The 21,057-nt window shown below is 41.2% G+C and overlaps 1 protein-coding gene across 1 annotated transcript in view; it reads left to right on the top strand.

Annotated features, from left to right (window-relative positions):
* PCNX2 (pecanex 2) overlaps positions 1 to 21,057 on the top strand; it is a 150,885-nt gene that overhangs the window by 127,591 nt on the left and 2,237 nt on the right. Inside the window, exons 27-33 of the mRNA XM_041485485.1 lie at positions 784 to 1,017; positions 3,154 to 3,257; positions 10,657 to 10,801; positions 11,810 to 12,040; positions 12,393 to 12,667; positions 13,679 to 13,863; positions 19,452 to 19,900. Of these exons, the coding sequence (XP_041341419.1) occupies positions 784 to 1,017; positions 3,154 to 3,257; positions 10,657 to 10,801; positions 11,810 to 12,040; positions 12,393 to 12,667; positions 13,679 to 13,863; positions 19,452 to 19,900 (1,623 nt within the window). The remainder of the gene's footprint in view (positions 1 to 783; positions 1,018 to 3,153; positions 3,258 to 10,656; positions 10,802 to 11,809; positions 12,041 to 12,392; positions 12,668 to 13,678; positions 13,864 to 19,451; positions 19,901 to 21,057) is intronic.

Consider the following 21,057-nt stretch of genomic DNA (forward strand, 5'->3'; position numbering starts at 1 on the left):
GTTGTGTTTGTATAGAATTTTTTTATTACTTTTTTATTTATTATTATTTTAATGTGTCCAGACAGAGCGCTTAGAAAAACTTAGAAACTCAGGCACAAATACGAGATACGTATGTTGCTGTTTTCTAACATTTATGTGTTTGGTTAAAGAGCTCCGCTGAATGCTCCTCCTCCTTCAGTGCTTTAAAAGCAAACTCAGTTACATCAGTTAATCAGCTTTTTAACCCAAAATGTAAGAAAAGAATCTATTATTCTTTACCTGCTGCACTGACAGATAACAGACTTGTGTCACACACATCTGTCATGTCTCATCTTTGTGGCTAGTAAAGAATTAGGAAAGCTTCATGGCCAGAAAACGATAAGTCTGCTGAGGGAGAAAAGTGTCCTATTTTGAGGATGGGACTGTCTACTACTGTTTTTTCAAAACATGCCTAAGCTATTATTGATATCACCTTCTCAGTGATAGACTCTAGAACCCCACTAATACTGACATGTGTTTGAATGCTGGAACTCCCTATTCCTATCATTGTATGGATTTTCCTGGAAGGCAGAAGGATATTACAAATATCTTTTTTCTGTTGTCTCCTATTCAATATCAATTATTGCCATCTTTTTAACTTGAACACTTTGTGAAGCAATAATGATGCTAAGCAGTAAAATGTAAGAAATAGATATACTATTACAGCTCTTAACATGGTCCTATTTAGCTGATTCTCTTCTATGTAAAATATGTCTGCTTTAATCAGAGTTCAGAGTGACTAACATTTGCACATTTTGTCAACAGAGTATAATATACTTTACAGCAAGTTCTCCCAAAATCCTGGACTGGATAAAAGATGAATCCATCCAAAAGATACTGCAGCCTTATGCAAAGTGGCATTACATTGAACGTGACCTTGCAATGTTTAACGTTAACATAGATGAAGATTATGTTCCGTGTCTCCAAGGAATAACAAGAGCTAGCTTCTGCAGTGTTTATCTGGACTGGATTCAGTTCTGTGCCAGGAAGAGGGTGGAGGTACGTGTCAGTTTTATTTTTTTTTAGTAGTATTAGTTTTAGTTCTTGGGATATGAGTGAAATGGTGCGTGGCTACTGTTCTACTTGCTCAGGATTAGTAGCATAAAATTTATTACATATAAGCTTTTAGTTTTAATGTAAAAGGAAAACAGGCTTTGTGGAATGGAAAAATATTTTGGGAACTAACCGTGCGCAAAAACTGGAGTCTTAAGGAGCATCAGTCTTTGAATACACAACCAATTCTTTACTGTGCAAATTTCCAACAATGTTAATTTTGTCAGCTCTAGAAAGCATGGATGTATCAAGTGCTCACAGAAGTACTGCCAGAGCAGGCTCCATTCAGAGAATGTCATCAGTGCATTACAGTTCCTTCAGTGTTGACAGTGATTGGTACATTTGCCAAATGTCTGTGATGTCTGTGTATGCTTTTCAGAAATTTGCTTCTATTTGTGTACAGTTGCAGGATGGTAGGAGAGCGCATGGCACACTCCCTGCTGGCACAGGTCACCTCTGACAGCTTGTGACTCAAACATGAACCACACCACAGAAACGTGTGCAACCACTACAGCTCTGGAAGGTCAAGGGCAGCTGTGCATTTGCATGCTCTGGGCCACTAAGATTACTGATGGTCAGCGGTTTTTTGTCAGAAATGCACTACTGTATTTCCATGGCATACTCAAAATAGCCCAGAGGGAGAGTACAGTTTCAAACAAGCATATTGCCTCCATCTAATTTTCTGATTATTGCTGATAGTAGCAAAAGTGGAGCAGTGTCTCTTTCCTGGCCACGATGTGCTGTATTTGTGCATTTTTCAACTCAGGGTCACAGAATGCACATCCCATTACTGACCTTAGTTGGTGTGACATCACTGAATCTTTCTTGAACATCAAATATTTCTGGTCCACTTAGGTTCTTTCTCATGTCTCTGATGCTGAGTACCACTCCACCAGTTCCCCTGCATATCATTATATTGATAATGTTTTCATTGAATTGTCTTCTGAGGCATTTCCAAAACACCATCTCCTCCTACTGGGAATACTTCTTTTCTTTCTCGTCTCCATGTCTCAGCTCCCAAGTTCTGACATATGAAGCATTGCACGGTGTAGGGAAAGCCACTGTTAATTGATGCCTTTCCAATTGTTCTGTGCCTTAGATTTTCAAATTCAATTATAGATTTAGGGATGTCAATAGACTTGAAACATTTAACTTAGACTTCAAAAGGCAAATTAATGCCTGCATTGGTGCCACACACATTTATCTTTTTGTTACATGTTTTACCTTTGTTTTTTAATTCACTGACTGTAGACAAGCACAGTTCATGTAGGAGGTGGGATAAAAAAACCCAAGTTCACTGTACACATAACCCAGAAAATCAATGTATTTTATGGAAGGAGCTACATTCTCCATTATAATTGGCTTCAATTTTAGAGTCAAAGAAAGCTCTAAGAAATCACTCATTGCATGGACTGAAATAATAATATGTATTCTCCTGAAGATTAACATGCATGAGGAACATGTTTGTTCCAGTTTTTTCCTCCTGCTTGGTAGCAAAGTTTTCTTTGTGAAAATTTCATTAGAAAACCTCTCCTGAGCTAGTAAACATAAATGCAATATTCTGAGTGCTTGTTAAAATGGGCAGTCACTGTCATCAACCATTCAGATAGATATTGTTATTCACTGAAAATGTGTGCCTCTGAACTTTTCCAAAGATATTGTACTTCTGAAATCTGTGGGAAGGTTTCATAGGAACTGTGGTCCGTGAAAAGGGTTTTGGCTGTCTCCAATTTCAGTGTCTCCCAACAAGGAACCTCCTCCAGTTTAGAATGTCAGATCTAGGAGGAGTGGAAACAAACAAAAACCCCACAATAAAACATCGCCACCACCAAAGCTCCTTTCCCTTGGGATCTCACTACCTGAGAATGGAATGTTCTGTCTCCAGCCAGTGGGCAAAACAAGCTTGCATTTTGCAAAAATCCTCTGATGGTGATGGTCTTCCTTCTTGGTCTGTTTAATTGCAAAGGATGTTTTGGCGTGCAGGTCCAGCTACATGCAAATGTTATGACTGTCACTATTTGTGGCGCTTTTAAATGTGATGTTTGCACTTAAGAGTAACATGCTAATCTTCAAACTTTGTAGCACCTGGACAGCGATGAGGATTCTCCTCTGGTGACACTTTCCTTTGCCTTGTGTATACTGGGTCGGAGAGCTTTGGGAACTGCATCTCACAATATGGCCATCAGGTAATCTTCAGGAATCCCTTTTTCCTCATGTTAAAACAAAGACCTGTTTGTCTTTTTTCACATGATGTGGGGTCTCAAGAGAAGATTAGATCAAGGTGAAATCTCATTCCTCCATAAAATGTTTTCTGTCATTCCTGGTCATCTTTTTCTTTGTGGTTGGCTAAATAACTAATACCAGTCTTTATTTCTACAGGGCAAAGCAGAATTTTTGATTGAAAGAATGGGTGCCAGTGGTTATTGCTTGTGTTCACTCATGCCTGGCTACTGGAATGCTGTCCTTCCTCTGGCATTCCAGTAGAAGCAAGAAATCTACAGAAAAGGAAGAAACTGCTGTCATCTGAGTTGTAGTTAGATAAATAATAATAAATGTATAAGGGTTCTCCTCTGTATTCCTCAGGGGTGTACTCCTGTTCATTGTGCCACTTCATTCTGGCAGCTAAGGAAGGGAGAGCCTCTCATCTCCTGAGGCTGCAGCTTTGTCTGTTCTCAGTCTACCTTGCTCATTTGTTCATTCATTCTAAACACTTCTTCCTAGGAAGTCCGGTTAATTAAAATACGGTTCATTGAGATTGTTTCTAAATATGCTCTTCATCTTATGTTTTCATTAGGGATTCTTCCATTTTCACTGGGAGTTCTGAGTTGTTTGGGTTTTATACAGTATAATTTACATTGTGCTATAGATGAGGCATTTTATTAATGAAATAATGATTATTTTAATTGAGTTTATCTTCCCACATAATTTTAGGGGTTTATTACATTTATTTGAACCCTCTGTGTGCACAGGAGTTTAGTAACAATGGAGAAGCTGAATAAATACAGCTTCTAAGTGACCTTGCTGTGTTGGCACACAATGGTGAGCAAAGCTACCTAGACCTCTATCAACATGCTCCTTAGAGAGGATTTGTCTTACTAACAAGCAGAGACAGCATGTGTGATTTTGAATGCCTTTTGTTAAAACAGTCTTTTTAAATATTAATTCTAGCTTTGTTATCTGTTGGGACATTTATAACATTTTGCTTTATGTCTTCCATGCAAAATGTTTGTGGCTCACTTGGCTTATTTCTTGTTGTGCTGCTGATTTCTGCTTTCTAAAGTGGCTTTTGTCATCTCTTTTCTACTAGTCTTTGCACATTCCCTTCCTATAGTAGTTTTTTCCTAGGCTGCATTTCTTCTCCCTTCATTTCTATTCACTTAAATTAGTGTGATGTTAGGTAAATCATTGGTATTTTTTAAATAGTCCTGTTTTTTTGTTGATCAAAATTTTAGAGTTTGGGAGCATGATGGAAAAGTTTATGTGCATTTATGATAGTTGTTTGAGAAAAGATTAAAGTGACTTTTGATCTGTGCCTGCAATAGATAGGTCACAGCGATATTAGGAATTCATCTGAAAATAACATAAAAGCTTCCTAAAACTGTCATCACATTGCATGTACTTTCCATTGGATCTTAAAATCATTACAATGCTTTGGCCTAGTACAGATACAATAACAATGTCCCCTATTTGTACTGGCTTACTTGGTTAGTAGCTAATACAAAGGGATAATATTATCAGAGACTTTCCAAAGTTTAACATGGAAAGTATGAATATTGAGGATAATTATTTGTACAGTGTTCTGTAAAGATTTAAATAATAATTTCAGGAGTCAGCTATACCATGTCTTTTCAAAATATGACAAATAGCAATGAACTGAATTACTTCCTTTCTTTTGATAAGTGGACTCTCCATATTTAAAAATACTTTTCTTGGGGAGGGAAGGTCTGCAGAAAGGCAAAAACTGGGATAGTCATCTGAGGTGCACAGTTCTGTCCCTTTTTTTTAATCTGTTCTATATAATCTTCAATTAAGCCCTGGTTTTCTTTTTATTAAGCAAGTGCTCCAGGGCAGTATCAAATCATTGTATTTTTAAAATATATTTTGTGACATGAAAGGGACTAAGAGGAAGCTTCTGTTGATATCTTTTCCAATGCTACTTCACAAAAGCTTTCCCTGGAAAAGTTTCACAGTGGAAAAACTATGTCACTTCCCCACCTCGCTAAATTACCTCTAATGCATTTCCACTGTCAGAAGAATCTGGAGAATTAGGAAAAGAATCTGAGTAGCACAGTTGAAGTTATAAATTGCTGCAGCTACAAAACACAACTTTAGCTTGGTAAAATACATTTCTTGTCTTTCAGAACATACGTATCTTAACTGACAAAACCAATTTAGTAGAAATTATTAACTAAGGAGCAAGGTGGATACCCCCCTCACATCAAGACCTTTATCAACAGAAATATGCCAAACATATTCACTTGAGCATGAAGGGCACCCTACTTAGGGTGTTTATTGCTTCAGACAGATCTGCACAACTTGTTTAAACACAAATGAGCAGCCAGTCAGTGAGACTCCAATAGGAATACAATTATGCAGCAAGCATGCCAGGGGAAGGAGACTTTGTCCAAGGTGTAAAATGCTGATGAGGCCAGAAGGAGATGCTCCAGAGAATTGTCTTCAGGCACTCCTCTCTCTGTGGTTGGCAGAGCACAGCAGCTCTCACCAAGGGCGATCTCGAGTGTTCTGCTGGTCCTTGCCCCCAGCTCTCACACTGCTGCAGGTCTGCATTCAGTCGTGGGGCAGAGGTACTTGAGGTTGCCAGAAATGGGAGGAACATTTCCTTGAGTGATGCTTCACAGTCCTTTTCTTTGAAAAGGTGACACGATATTTTGAGAACCTAATGGTGCTGAAGAGGGTTTTCGTTTTCTCAGGAATGGTCAGAGCAGGCAGTCCCACAGCCAGATGTGTGCATGAGAGGAAGATGTACCACATGTATGAGGTTGGAACTAAATGATCTTTAAGGTCTCTTCTAACCCAGGCCATTCCGTGACTCTGGCTGTTGGGGTGTGGCTCATTTTGTCAGAGGTCAGGGCTCCTAACAAACTTTGTCACACTCAAATACTGGATTACAAAAATACAAATTTAGATTACTCTGGTAAGCCCTGAGAATTTACCTTGAACAGCATCTCGGGACTTTCTATTAACTCTCTCTGTGGAGCATCTTGTGTACAACATTGCTAGAGCTTTTGGGATGAGTTTGAGGCGTAAGGGTCAGGTAGGCATCGTGTTCTGCTCACTGTATGAAGCGTTTCAGATGTTCAGTGGAAGCAAACCAGCCAGGAATCTGCTGTGCTCTGCAGTTCATGTTTCGTTCTCAGAGGTGACTATGCAGATAGAAGGAAACTTCCTCTGGACTAAATCTAGTCCTTGCTGTGTCTTGGAGGAGTGACAGTCATCCAAATGCTGTGCAGTGGAGCAAAGGTAATGTTACCATGGGCTGTGCACTACAGAGTTGAGAGTCAAGTTTACATTGTGTATGCAAACTATCAATTTGCACTCATTTACACATGATTTTGTCTAATCTATTAATCAGCAAATGTCACTGTGTAAACCAAGATTTTAAATGCTTTTATATAATGTATGTAAATAATTATTCACTGTACCTGTTCATGTAAATGTCAGTAGAAACCTAACATTAACACTAGATTACATAATAAATGCATTCATTAAGGAGGCAGAACATTACAATGCTAATCACTTGCTCTTTTAAACTGTCATTAGGAGGCATCCTGCACAAAATGCAATTTGAAGAATGACATGACATTATCATTAATTTATTCAAATATGGGTGATATGTTTAGTTGTGTACTTGCTAAAAAATTACAGAATAATTCTATTGAGCTACTAAAGCTACTAGTAGAGAAATATTTGGTAAAAATTTCAAATCTGGAAAAATACAAGTGTCTCAATAAAGCATCTCTCATCAGATACTTCCAACACTACCAAGATTGGCTGCTCAGGTTCCCCAAGCTCAGGAGACCTTTGACAAAGGCTCATTCCAGGGAATGGCTTTGCCTGGAGGAACCGCTGCTCACTTTGAAACCCAGGGAAGAAGCTGGCCCCACTTGCCCCTTCCCACCTGGTCACCCCACTGCACTGCCCAGCATCTGAGGGAAGGGGAAGGCACAGAGGACACGGGCCATGGCACCACAGGGTGCTGCACTGCTGGTGCTGCACTGCTGGGGGGTGTTCAAGCAAACAGTGCAGCTTGATGTGTGCCAGAGCTGAGCAGGGCAGAAAAGTTTGACTCTTAGCTCACAACCACTGTCATCTAAAATATCCAATTAGAAGGGCTACCACTGAAAATATTTCAGGTGAACTGTGACATTCAGGTCATTACTAGCTCACAGACATGCCTGTCTCTTTATTCCTTATATAAACCTACAGTTAACATTGGAGAAGGTCTGCAAATACACACAGAAATATTCACCAGCTCATTAGCCTGCATCCATACTGTTTTCAGGCTGGCACTAAATGCTTTTAGTTTCAGCTGTCAGAGCAACATAAGGAGTGCAGTAGGAGGGAGTATTTGCTTTGGCACTGTTGCCCTCCCTCTGGTGTTTGTGGCACTACTTAATCCCCTCTTTTCTGCACCTTCAAGGGGCTGACGGTTCCCACGCACCTACCAGCCTTGTTCTAAAATAGCTTGCAGTTGTGACAGCAGCTTTTCAGGTTGTTAGCTCAGAGGGTTGGAAATGTTGCCAGATACCGTAGTTATGTCTCTTACAGATTAATGTTGTTTCTTTGACATGTAATTTTACTTAACTTGTTTTTAAAATATTTTGAACCAGCCTGTAACTACAGCAGATTACTAATTGAGGTATGTTAAAAGTGGGCCAAGAAAACAGCAACAACCTTGAGTGAGGCCTGAGATCAAAGTGGTGGAGAGTCAGGCCTGAGATCAAAGTAGTTGACTTTTACAGCTTCGTAATAATCTCATTAGTGTCTTCAGGAGAGAGCATAACAATGGGAAGAATAACAAGAGCTGTATTTTATATGGATTAAGGAGGCTGCATGTTACAGAAGTAATGTCTTGAGATAGTGTCACATTATAGGCAGAATGTACCCAAAAGCCTCATTACAATTGTCAGGAGAATAAAAGATGCCTATGGTTTTGTGAATACAGCAATCTCCTCCAGACCGCTCTGGTGGAAAACACAATACATAAAATAATTGACTCTCAGCCTCTCACAACTACTGCCACCACTGATTTGCTCCTTGTAGCAGTCATGTTTGTTCTTAAAAATCCCCTGAGTTAGAGAACTTATTATGCAGAGGGATGACAAATGGATGAGCCTCCCCTAAGCCCAGGGAGAGCTGTACACGCTTCCCCCTATTCCCTCTGCTGATGCCGGACTGCAGTTTGCATGAGTGTCCCAGTCCCGGCCGTGCCTTCAGCACATCCTGCTGTTCACAGCAGCCTGTTTGGCTGGTGCTGATGCCTGTAAGGCACTTCGATGTGAATGCAAACTCTCTGTCTGCTCTGGTGTCCAGATTTGACTCAGAGAGCCTCCCAAGATGTAAAAACCCGTTCTCTCTCCTGCCTACTCCTCCCTTTGTCCCAGCCAACTTTTCAGAGCAAATGCAGGGGGTGTTATGTGAGGAGAAACTATGCTACAGATCATCATTAGATGCAGAGTTCAAGGTAGCTTTTAAAATTCATCCTGGGAATAATATTTAGGTACGGAAGTTTTTTTTTCCAGGCAAGGATTCAGCTGTGTATGCTGCTGTTGTCTGGTGGGTGGGCAAGTGAAAGGAGCCTTCCTGACATGTAGCCTTTTCAAAGGGGGCAACAGTCACATATTTCACCATGCTGGCTGCACTCACCATTCTCCCCCCACCCTCCCAGATGGCTCGTTCTAGGGCTTTCCTAGCTGTTAAGCAGGGTTTGAGTACATTATCATTCTCTGAACTGTGGAGATGATGGATTGAAGGTCAGTAGGGACCAGGACTCAGTCCTTAAAGACACATATGAACCCCCACTGAAATCAGTGCTTGGATGTCCTGAACATCTGAGTGTCTGTCTCACATAGGCATGTTTTAATACATAACTTAGTACTAATTAATGCAAATCAGTTAAAAAAGTTTTCATAAAAGTTTTTCTGTACTCTTTATGTTCCCAGCATGACAGCAGCCCTGCCTTTCTGGCTAGTTTTGGTCCCATTGCTTAGTTGATTTGTATAACATGATGCTTTCATGGAGAAAATCAGTATCCAGTTGTTTCTCTGGTAACAACATATGTATTTCCACTTTAATTTCTAAGACATGCTACCCACCAAGAGCAAAATTAGAATGCCTTTCAGCTGAAGCTGGCCAGGCATTCTCCCAGTCTCTTCTTCCTCTCTCTGAGAAGAGAGTATATTGAAAAGATTTTTTTTCTTTTTTATAAAATAATTAAGAAAGCTCAATTATGTGGAAAAATTATGTATCCTCTAGAGAAAGGCTGAGCAGTAATGAAAACTACTAACATCTTAATACAGCTTCTCCCCTGAGTCTTTACAATCCAAAAGATCAACTGTATTGAGAGTGAGTAAAATCTTAGCAGGTAGATGAAACCGTATCCTGTGGGTTTGCAAGATATGCCTGTTTTTAACAAATGGTTCTGTTTTCCTTAATTTTGAGATCACTTCTTCAGAGCAACACTGGGACAGCAGTCACCTACAAGCATTATACAAGTGACAGTGGCAAAGGATTTTTGTAATTCAGGGTGCAGATCAGAGGTAAAGGCTCATGGTTTCCTTTCACAAAGCTCTTGCACAACCATCTTCTAACAACTACCTGATTTTGTAGCTTTTACCTTGTGCTTATATCTCACGACTGGGTAACCCATCATGCAAGGCTGGGCAGAACTGGTTCCTTATGTCAGAAAAAAGGCATCTAGTTCCTTATGTTAGAAAGAAGAAACCCAGTGTGTATTTGCTTTAGGGCTCATTGTTTGAGTAGGAAGCACCTGTTGGTTGATTCCTGCTCTCACCTGGTTTGCTGAACAGCTCTGAAATTTAGTATTCTCAGTACATCTGCTTTAATATTCACATTTAGGTTTGAATGTTGTGAGAAAGGTCTTAGATTTCCTGGAAGTATTTTTTTCTATTATTATTTTTCACTTACAAGGAGAAGAGCTGAACAGGACTGATCAATAAACTTTCAAATAAGGAAGCAGCTTCTGCTGGCTACACAGGGAGTGCAGCTGGCACTCTGACCTGGTCTCTTTGGCACAGCTGCAGAGAAGCAGCAGAGCCCTAAGGCACCGTGTGACTCAGTCACCCATCCCGAGGGCATCCTTCATTCCATTCATCTCATGGCCAGTCATTTACAGAGCACACAGAAGGAAAACTGCCTCTCCCAAGGAATGTTTTTTGTCAGAGAAACGTGATGTGACCCCTGCTCTACACCCACCGCAGGCACTCACCCTGGGCCGGAGGGTCACCTGTCACTGCACAGGTCAGCACGAGGCTGGTGACAGACAGAGCTGGCTTGGAGAGACGGGAATGGCTTCTGGGAGTGACTGCTGCCTTTCTCTTACAGCTTGGACTCCTTCCTTTATGGGCTCCATGCACTGTTTAAAGGAGATTTCCGCATAGCAGCAAAAGATGAGTGGGTCTTTGCAGACATGGATCTGTTGCATAAGGTTGTTGCCCCAGCAATCCGAATGTCTCTGAAGCTACACCAGGTAGGGCATTTATTTATGTATTTATTTTTAACATTTACTGTTGTGTCTGTTTTCTTAGGAAAATGCAGAATACCTTAGCAACTGTCCAAAGGAGGAAAAAAAAAAAAAAAAAAAAAGAAATTGAGTACTTGCCCCCATATTCTAAGAAACATCCTTCACCAAGATGGAAGAGTTTGGCACTTATTTATTTTGCATTCACTTGATGTTCTTTTCTGAAGCCCCTAGCTGTCCATTTGAAACCACTTTGCAGAGCTTGACCCTACATTTTTCATCAAAAGAAAGCAGAAAACATTGTTATATTTTACTTGTGTGGATACTATAAAGGTGGTTTCTAGATTGAAGGGAAATCCATTGATTATGCTGATTTCACTGCTAATTTCAGGTCAGGCTCTGTAGAGCTTGGAGTTGATTTTGTTCCTGCTGTGGCACATTATGATTTAGTATCATATACTTTTATCATTAATGATATTTATAATTGTTCTGGATGTTACTGGACTGCTGTGAATTTGTATCTGCTTCTTGGACACAATAATTTTATGATGTTATTGCTGGCCATGGTGCTGCTGGATGAAATTTCAGTATTGTGGTATTTGCTGATGGATTCCCAGTCTGTGCTATTGTTGGTGTTGTTTTGTGAATAAAAATAAAAATTTCCACAAGAACTGTGGACTGTCCTAGGTGATATCTCTCTCCAATTTACCCAAAAGCTCTGCCTCCCATAATTTCAAACTCCATTAAAAAAAAAAAAAAAGGATAAGCTGGTATTCTCCAAGTGTCTTTGTCCAGTGTAGTCATGAGATCAGAACAGGTTCCAATAAAACTGAAATTGTACCTTTCTATATCACTGTTAAATGAACCTCCCAAAAGACACTCTTTATCAAGGGTCCAGTCACTTGGAGGGGGCCAGCTGCCAACTGTTTGGAAAGCCAGTATTTTGTTTACTCTCAATAGTTTTTGTGTTTTCACTAATGTACCTGACCTGTTCAATACTTTTTCCTGTATGACCAGGACCAGTTCACGTGCCCAGATGAGTATGAGGACCCAGCAATTTTGTACGAAGCCATCCAATCCTTTGAAGAAAAGGTTGTGATTTGTCATGAAGGGGACCCGGCCTGGCGCAGCGCAGTCCTGTCCAACAGGGAGGAGCTGCTGACTCTCAGACATGTGGTAGATGAAGGAGCAGATGAATATAAAGTTATCATGCTCCACAAAAGCTACCTGAGCTTCAAGGTGATCAAGGTACATATGCCATCTTTCTAATGCTGCAGTAATTTAGGGCTGTGGTAACTAATATTATTTCTGAGTAATGTGGCCGAAAGGAGAATTTAATTGTAGTTTTTAAAGTAGGGACTGGAGGTCAAAAGAGCTCTCTTCAGTTGACTTCCATTTTGCCATCCATGTTTGTGTCTCTGAAATAACATTCCAGGCTTTACCAGGGAGTAGCTGCAAAAGTTCATAAAAAGCTGTTGGTGCAAAGACATCGTGATGTGCTTGCACACTCAGCCACTGCCATCCTACTTAGATCCTGTAGTTCTGCATCTCTAGTAGCAACTGTTTTTTGCACGATCTGCATGTTTTAACTCACCTGTAGGTCAACAAGGAGTGTGTCAGAGGGCTTTGGGCTGGCCAGCAGCAGGAACTGATTTTCTTACGCAATCGTAACCCGGAAAGAGGAAGCATCCAGAACAATAAACAGGTGTTGCGGAACTTAATTAATTCTTCATGTGATCAGCCACTGGGATATCCAATGTATGTTTCCCCCTTAACCACCTCGTACCTTGGGACACACAGCCAACTGAGGAACATTTGGGGGGGACCTGTCAGTTTGGACAACATTAAAAAGTGGTTCAAATCCAAGTGGTTAAGGTAGGTGTTAAATTTTGGCTATGCTGATAAGAGACCCTGCAGTCTCAGTTTTCACTGTATTTTCTGTAAAAAGAGAATAATTCTGTATTGTTATCTATGAGTAAAATAATTGCAAGTAACTCAGAATTTAACAAAATAGTGGTGCAAATAGAACAGAAAGAAAATCCATTAATTCATTCATGACAAAGCTTTCTACATGTTCAACAAGAGTCATTCAAGTCACACTGCACTACAGACACTTCCCCATTCCATGGAATTTCACTGTTTATGCCATCTAAATAAGGGTATCTTTTCTGTAACTCTGACCATGAGTAAATGTGCTGGTGCATTTTGGTGAGTTATGCTCCGAAGCTTTGGAAGTTAGATATCCACTCCCAAGTTACTGTTCTTGACCAAAGCACACCTGAAAATGTTCTTGCTATTCACCAAAACTGCCTGACTTCCCCTAGCTGTGCGTGATCAGTACCTGACACTGCATCTCCCATTCCTGCTTGCACTTTTCACACAGCAATTCACACATCCTTGCCTCATTCCCTGCCCTCTTGCCACTCTAGCTGAGGAAAGGCAGGGCATCATGGAGACACAATGGGAGCCAGCTCACTTACCAAGACCTGTGTTAAAATGTCAATATTATATCTAATGGCTTAACATGCTAGATTCCCACCTTGCTGCCCATCCCTCTCAGCTCTCCCAGCCAATTTCTCTTTGCTACTTGGTTACCTCATGCAGAAGTTGATCTTGGAAGACAGCTGTAACATTAGATAAAGAGCCCTAAGGTTATTTCAGGGTTCCAAAGCCAATAAACACAGAGAAGGGTCATACACAATTGGCCTGTGTCCTATACAATTTTGTTCCAAGAAAGCTTATCACACCATCATCTTTGCCATCTCGTAAAATGTCAGAAGACCTGCAGTGGTGTGAGAGAGAACACTCTTTGAGGGCACCTAACACTGGTGACACAAATTTTCATGTGCAACAAGTGGTTGACCCTGTGTGTGTTCCTGCAAACAGAATGCGAAAGGACTGCCATGCAGCAGCTCACCATGAGAGAGGCAATGTTGAAGAGGTGGATAGTGCAGGGAGGTCTTCATCTAGCAACAATTCTACAGGGAATTCAAGCCAGAGCAGTAGCTCACAGCCCACCAGGGATGGAACCCCTCAGCTGCAAACTTCATCTCAAGAGGTCCAGCGGGCAGGTATTTACACAATTTACTTGCCTTTCTCTGGAGTCTTCTCCTGGGGGGTCACATGGGAAGATGCCTTTGGGGTGTCCTCAAATCCAGTGGAAAACTAATTTTAGAAAGAGAGTGCAGGTTTGTCTCTCCTAATGACCAAGAACATGTAGGAGATGGCTTCCCGATATTGTTCCAGGTATTTACTGGGAGGGTGTGACATTGTAAAAATGTGATTCACCAAAGGTTCCACTATCAAAGTCCATTATGGGTAATTTTTGGCCTAGCAGGTGCTACTAAGAATGCCAGAATGAGAAATGCAGATGGGAGGCAGTGTACACATGCCATGCAGGGAGCCTGTACCATGGTGAACCTCTGCTTGTTGTTGGCTGGGAACAGCAGAAAGAAAGCATGCAAAAATCTTAATTATCTTGGAAGGACCATGGCAATTTATTTGAGGAATTGGTTTGGCTGCTCATCAGTGCATGTGGGGAACAAACAAATGGAAAATAGCTTCTTATGTCTATATAGCAGTTACCAAGAGAAAATTAAATGTTGCCAATCATTCTGTCAACTAACAGCTGAGCCCTTCTCAAATTATGGATTCAAAAGTGCTTCAGACATATTTGCAAGGTGGAACTAGTGGCCTTTACACTGGAAATATATGTTAAGTAATAAGGATAAGGATAAGCAATTGTTCGGACAGTCACATCCAGAGGGTAGTGGTCAATGGTCCAGAGTCCTGATGGACATCAGTGACAAGTGGTGTCCCTCGGGGTCCATACTGGGACCACTGTTATTTAATATCATCATTTAATGTCTTCATAGACAAAGGGATTGAGTGCACCCTCAGCAAATTTGCAGATGACACTGAGCTGACTGGTGCAGTTGACACAGCTGAAGGATGGGATGCCATCCAGACGGACCTGCACAAGCTCAAGAAGTGGGCCCATGGGAATCTCATGCAGTTTAACAATCTCATGCAAGGCACTGCACTTGGGTCAGGGGAATCCCCGGTATCAGCACAGGCTGGGGATGAAAAGATGGAGAACAGCCCTGTGAGAAGGGCTTGGGGGTGCTGGTGGCTGAGAGGCTGGACATGACCCAGCCATGGGCACTCCCAGCCCAGAAACCAAACGTGCCCTGGGATGCATCCAAAGCAGTGTGGGCAGCAGGGCCAGGGAGGGGATTCTGCCCCTCTGCTCTGGTGAGACCCCACCTGCAGTGCTGCATCCAGCTCTGAGGTCCCAGCACAGGAAGGACATCAACACATTGGAGCAGGTCCAGAGAAGGGATACTAAGATGATTATATATGAGGAAAGGCAAAGAGAATTGGGTTTGCACAACCTGGAGAAGAGAAGGCTTTGAGGTGACCTAATTGCAACTTTCCAGTACCTGAAGGGAGTTCATAAGATGGAAAGTGACTTTTTACAAGAACATGGAGTGAACAAGGGGAATGGCTTCAAACTGGAAGAGGGTTTAGGGGTTTAATTGGATATTAGTGAAAAAAACTGTACTGTGAGGGCAGTGAGGCACTGGATCATGTTGCCCAGAGAAGCTGTAGATGCCCCATTCCTGCAAGTATTCAAGGCTGGGTTGGATGGGGCTTTGAGCAACCTAATCTAGTAATAGGTGTGCCTGTCCACAGCAGGGAGGTTGGCACTAGACAAGCTCTAAGTTCCCTTCCAACCCAAACCATTCTAGGATTCTAAGTTTGCCAGTGGGTGACTGTGAGATCTATCACTGTGGGATCAGCACTTGTAATGTAAAGCAAATCAACTCTACATTTCAACAAGCTTGTGACATTATTGTATAAATTAAAGCAGAGAACTTGAGGGGGTTTGACACTTGTTTGTTTCCTGTTAGATCATTTTGACCTATCATTAAAGATAATAGGCAGAACTGGAATAAATCTTGCCCTGAATATAAATCACATTGCAAGAATAAAATAACTGCAGCTTTTAATTGTGTCTAGTGTTAGAGGAATCCCCATGTGCATACTCATAACTTGACACAACAGTAATCAGAGTAGCTAACTTAATTGTGATATAATGATCCTGAGCATACCATACAATAAAGTAAGTTAATTGTGAGTTGTTGAAAAGAACATACTGATTGGATGCCCAGAAAAACATAATCAAGAGAGAAAGTCACACTTAGATAAGAAAAGCAACCTGGCTTTTGTTAAGACATGCACAACAAATCCAAGCAAACAGTAGAAAATGGAAATCCATATTCACTCCTAATATACTGTAGAGAATGAAACAAGAAGAATTTTTTAGCTAGGGCCATTAGAGACAAAAAGATGAAAGTGGGCTTGTGCATGTTCATTTTTAAAGAGTATTTAGAAGCAACAGAAATCCTAGCAGTGGTCTTGATCTGTCACTGTATAGAAAGGCAGAGTTGCCAATATGCAGTATGTAGAAATGAGAAAATAAATGTCTGGTTTATTTTGGGAAAAAACACAGATAATGTATTTCTATGATCTGATCATGAAACAGTTCCTTCCATCCTAACAGCTACAAAGAACATGAAAGAGTGGCTATCAAAGCTATATGCTTAACTGAGCAAAACCAAATGACTCATTCAGGAAGGGTTTTAAGAGAGCTGGTTAAAAAACAAGCTCTGTTCGATCTTCAGTAAGTATCAGGACATCAAGGCAATACCACAGCATTGGAAAATAACTTATCTATGCCTGTTAAAAATCATATTATTTTTGTCCTGCCACGTATAGTCCTAGTGCCCTAATTTAGGGACATTTTTAGTTTGGAAGCACTTCAAAGAAGAGCCAAAAAATGATCAAAATTCTGGGAAATACATCCTCTATTGAAAGACAATATGCTTTCCAGCAATTGGTATTGTAAGAGATGTCTTGATCGTAGTCAGTAAGTGTTTACCTGGGTAACAAAAGGTGACCAAAGACCATTGGTGTCAGCAGACTTGGATGTAACAAAACTAAACAAATTCAGATTTGAAATCAAGAACACATTTTTAATATTAAAAGAGTAAATAAATAGTGAAACAAGAGACTAAGGGTTAATGTGGATTCTCTGTGACTGGAGATGTGGGATGCATTTTTGAAAATGACAGTAGCAACTAATAAAACTGTACAGGAATTAATTCTGGGAAATCCTATGGCTCATGCTATACAGGACAGCAGACTAGATAATCATAGCAATGCCTTCTAGATTCATAATCTGTGCATCAAGTGCATTTAACTTCTTTATATTTCATACTGCATTTTGCAGCCTGGTACCACAGAGTCTGCAAAATTGCAAAATGCAATGAAAGCCCTATATTAAAAGTGCGACCAAAATCAGGAGCACTGGAAACATGTGGGGTTCTCCCCCAAAGTTTCCTTATTTCATGATGCAGTTTACAGAACAGCCTTTGTTTTTCTAAGTGTTTTCAGGGACAGAGTTTTTTAGGCATAGATATGGGTGGTCTCCTGCCCAGTGCTCCAACCACTGCCTTTGGGATGAATATAGAATACTTTTGGACAGGGGTCAGCTTCGCGATTTAAATCACAGATGTTTGGCCACGTTAGCCACGGCGCAAAATAACACACCACAGCCCCTCTGTTCTTAATTCCAGTCCTTTCTTTTTATTTAAGAAAGGCAACCTCTTGAAATAACCATCAGATGTAGAAAGCAAAGCACTTCAGCAGAACCCCAGGGTTTGACGAACCTGAATCCCTGTGGAGCTTAAACGTGCACACAGCCACGGACACAGCAGGCATGGCAACCCTCACAGCACATGAAGGACAGAGGACACTGGCAGAGCAGTACACAGGGACCATGGAATCACAGAATATCCTGAGCTGGAGGAGACCTACAAGGACCATCAAAGTCTAACTCCTGGCTCTGCAAGGACCACCCCAAGAATCACATGCTGTGTCTGAGAGCATTGTCCCGGAGCTTCCAAGAGCCATGTGTGTCTGTCCCATCATTCTCCAGCAGAGATCTTGGGGCTCTTATTACTTAGGAAAATTATTTTTTTATTGTTTGGAGTATAAAAGTGGAGCTAAAGATACATTGTAAATGAGGTGTGAAAGTGTCCAACACTTGCCAAACCAACTAGGTTTTAGCTAGCTCCAGTTAGGTTGTAGCCCAGCTCTGCTCATCTGACTTTGTGCCAAGTTACCTAAATTCTCTTTTCTTCAGAATTTGAAAAATGGGGATAGTGATACCAGCCTCTGAAAAGCAGGTCTGTGGATGTAAAACATCATGTTTCAGCCATATGATGTAAATGGCTTGGATATGAAATTCTGCATTGCTGGAACCTGCATGAATTCAGCAGTCATGTTTTTAGAAGATAGTGTGAGATTTATATTCCTTTATGCCAGCAAAATTTCAGTACTTGGAGGAGTTCAGGTATTGGGGAAAACCAAAGCAAAAAGAAAAAAAATTACCAACAGCCTGGAAATGCCTGCCAGAAAAACTTGTTTCTGTGTTGATGGCTCTCAACAGATTTCCTGGCATCAACTCCCCACCCTACAGCTACAGCTAGGAAACCAAAATGCCAGCTTGTGTTAATGTTTGGAGTTTCCTGGAGAGCAAAAAAACCCAAGCAGGCACTTTTGTGACTGGGTATTTGCTGTGTATGCCTGGGTTAGAGCCTGTCTACAGAAACAGTGAACTCTGCTGGGGCCTGTGGCACACACCGACCCATGGCAGAACACTGAGTACAAGCTGGCCTCTGGTGATGTCACTGGCCAGTATTTTGTAATTGATTTTTCATTCTATGGCTATTCAAATACACAAGCATGAGAAATACAGAAATTGTTTGCTTGAATGACAGAAGGTATTGGTATAAATGTTAAATATGGGGATGTATTTGTACAGGAAGGATTTGTCTAGGCGTGTCAGAAGAGCTTATCTAATCTACTTCCTGTGTCCAGTGGTGGCTGCATTGAGATGTCCCAGAAAGGGACAAGAGTCTTATGTAGGTCTCATTCAAACCTCTAATAGTGAATCCTACCTAAAAGCATTCACATCTTTTCAAGACTGTGTACTATAAATGTCTCTCTAGGAACTCAGAGTTACTGTTAGTCTTAAAAACTGTCTTGTAGCTTGAATGTTGTATTCTTCCACTTGGCTGAATTTTCAAATTCTGTCTCCCCATATGCAGGAATAATTCTTTTAAATGTGCCATTGTTTTAACATAGAGGTTTTTTGTTTTATTGTTACGTTTAATTGTACCAAGCCATTTAAGGTGGATATTCAACATTCCATTAGTGTGGTTGTCAAAGGGGAGCAGAGTTACAGCAACATAGGCTCAATCATTCACTGGGCTGATTAAACTGTACGTAGCAGAACAGCTGTGAGCCTGTGATTAGAGTGCTTTGCTTGGGGTCTCTTCTCATTTCTCTGTCTTTTGACTCAGTGCACAACCTCTAGAGCTATTCTGACCAAAACTCAGAACACCTGTAGTGGAAAACACAGAAAGATTTGTAGGTTTAGGAGTTTGTTACTTTTGCTTTTCTTGGAGTTCTTATGCTAATAAAACCAGTGGTACTATGCCAACAGTAATATGTACACATGGGACACTGTCAATAGCATGGAGTTCATCAGAATGCCACCTACTTTAATATATTAATCTTTCTTTTGAAGGCAGGAGAAAACCCAGGAGTCAGTCTGTCCAGGCACACACTGCTTTAAACCAAAGGCCCCCTGCTTCAAGTCACTCTGGACCAATTGCAGAAAGCCGGCAGCCTTTCATCCAAACGTCTACATCTGCCCACGAAATTGCCCAAAGGCTTTCTAGTAGTCAGCTATCATTCCACAACTCTGCAACATCTGTGTTTTCTCAGTCCCCTGCTGTTCCTGTTGCTGGCCAGCTGACTGTGCAGGACCGAGCTGCAGCAATGCTCAGGTCCAGCCTGGCCTCCTCCACCAGCTCAACTCTCAGCCTGCTGTTTGGCAAGAGAAGTTTTTCAAGTGCTTTGGTGATTTCTGGGCTCTCGGCTGCAGACGGAGGCAACACGAGTGACACACAGTCATCCAGCAGTATGAACATCGCCATGGGGCCGTCTGCCAGAGCAGCAAGCCAGGCAGCTCGGGTAAGGCTGAAGCTAAAACAGCAGTACAGAGTGTGAGTCCCACTCTGCTTGCCTGTCTGGTTCTTAGCTGTCCTCACCACCACTGGCTTTCTTCTTTCTCAGTGGTCAGAAAACAGTTTTTTCCAAAACAGTGTTGGGATTTTGGTATTTTTGGGGGATTTTGGTACATCACAATGAGACTGTTTAGTATTAGGGTGTCTGTGAGATAGTTTGTGAGTAACTAATGGGGGGACTGTTACGCACACGCCTGAAATTGCAAACTGGGGCAAAGTTGCTTTTCCTTTCACTCAAACCAGGGACTTATGTCTCCAGTTTCTGCAGCCCAGGTGATGAGTACCATCACTGCAGACTAAATAGCTCCTTCCTTGCCTGCTTTAAGTCCTATGCAGTGATGCCTTGAGAGGCTGACCTAAAACAGACACTAGACAGAGTTAAAAGAATAAAGTAGGTATTTATTAAAAGGCCTTAAAGGATACACCTTGGCTAGTATAAGACCCTGGCCAGGGCTACATCCAAGATGAACCCAAAATGGATGACCAGTCACAAGGTTTCACACTTTTATAAGTTTTTGGTCCATTTGCGTATTGGGGTTAATTGTCCAATTACAGCTTCAGGTTATGAAGTCCCAAGCACTTTTCTGCTACTATGCTCCTGAACTGTGTATAACTTCCCTAGTTTCCAAAGAGTTCTCCAAACCTCAAGTGTGAAAAGCTCCTTGGCCTGTTGTGTATTTTGCTTTCAACCCAAAAATACCATGTGTGGTACAGTTCCCTAGAGTTTCACCATGAACTTCAACAACAGTCAGCTAAATGTTACTCATCTTGGTCCAACCCTGCTTTGATACAGTAACAAGTATTAATATTTCTACACATACAGCTGAATATATCCAATGAGAAGGCACAATTCCAACTCTCAAGAGTTTATGGCCTAATTTGCAAGAACTCAGCCAGTCTGTGATACTGAGTACTAATGGTAGGATTCACCTGGTCAAACTTTAAGCTATCTAAAATTTGGGCATAATGTCTCAGTAGGTTGTTGTTGAGACTTCTGTTTCCAGTGAAGAGGCCTGCATCCACTTCATCCTTGGAGCTATTACGAGGAAATTTCCCCCTGCGAGACTTGTATCTCTGCCAACCATTGGTAGCCTAAATGACAGA

The sequence above is a fragment of the Pyrgilauda ruficollis genome, unplaced genomic scaffold, assembly GCF_017590135.1.
Source record: "Pyrgilauda ruficollis isolate IOZ18807 unplaced genomic scaffold, ASM1759013v1 scaffold70, whole genome shotgun sequence".
In the NCBI taxonomy this organism is placed as follows: domain Eukaryota; kingdom Metazoa; phylum Chordata; class Aves; order Passeriformes; family Passeridae; genus Pyrgilauda; species Pyrgilauda ruficollis.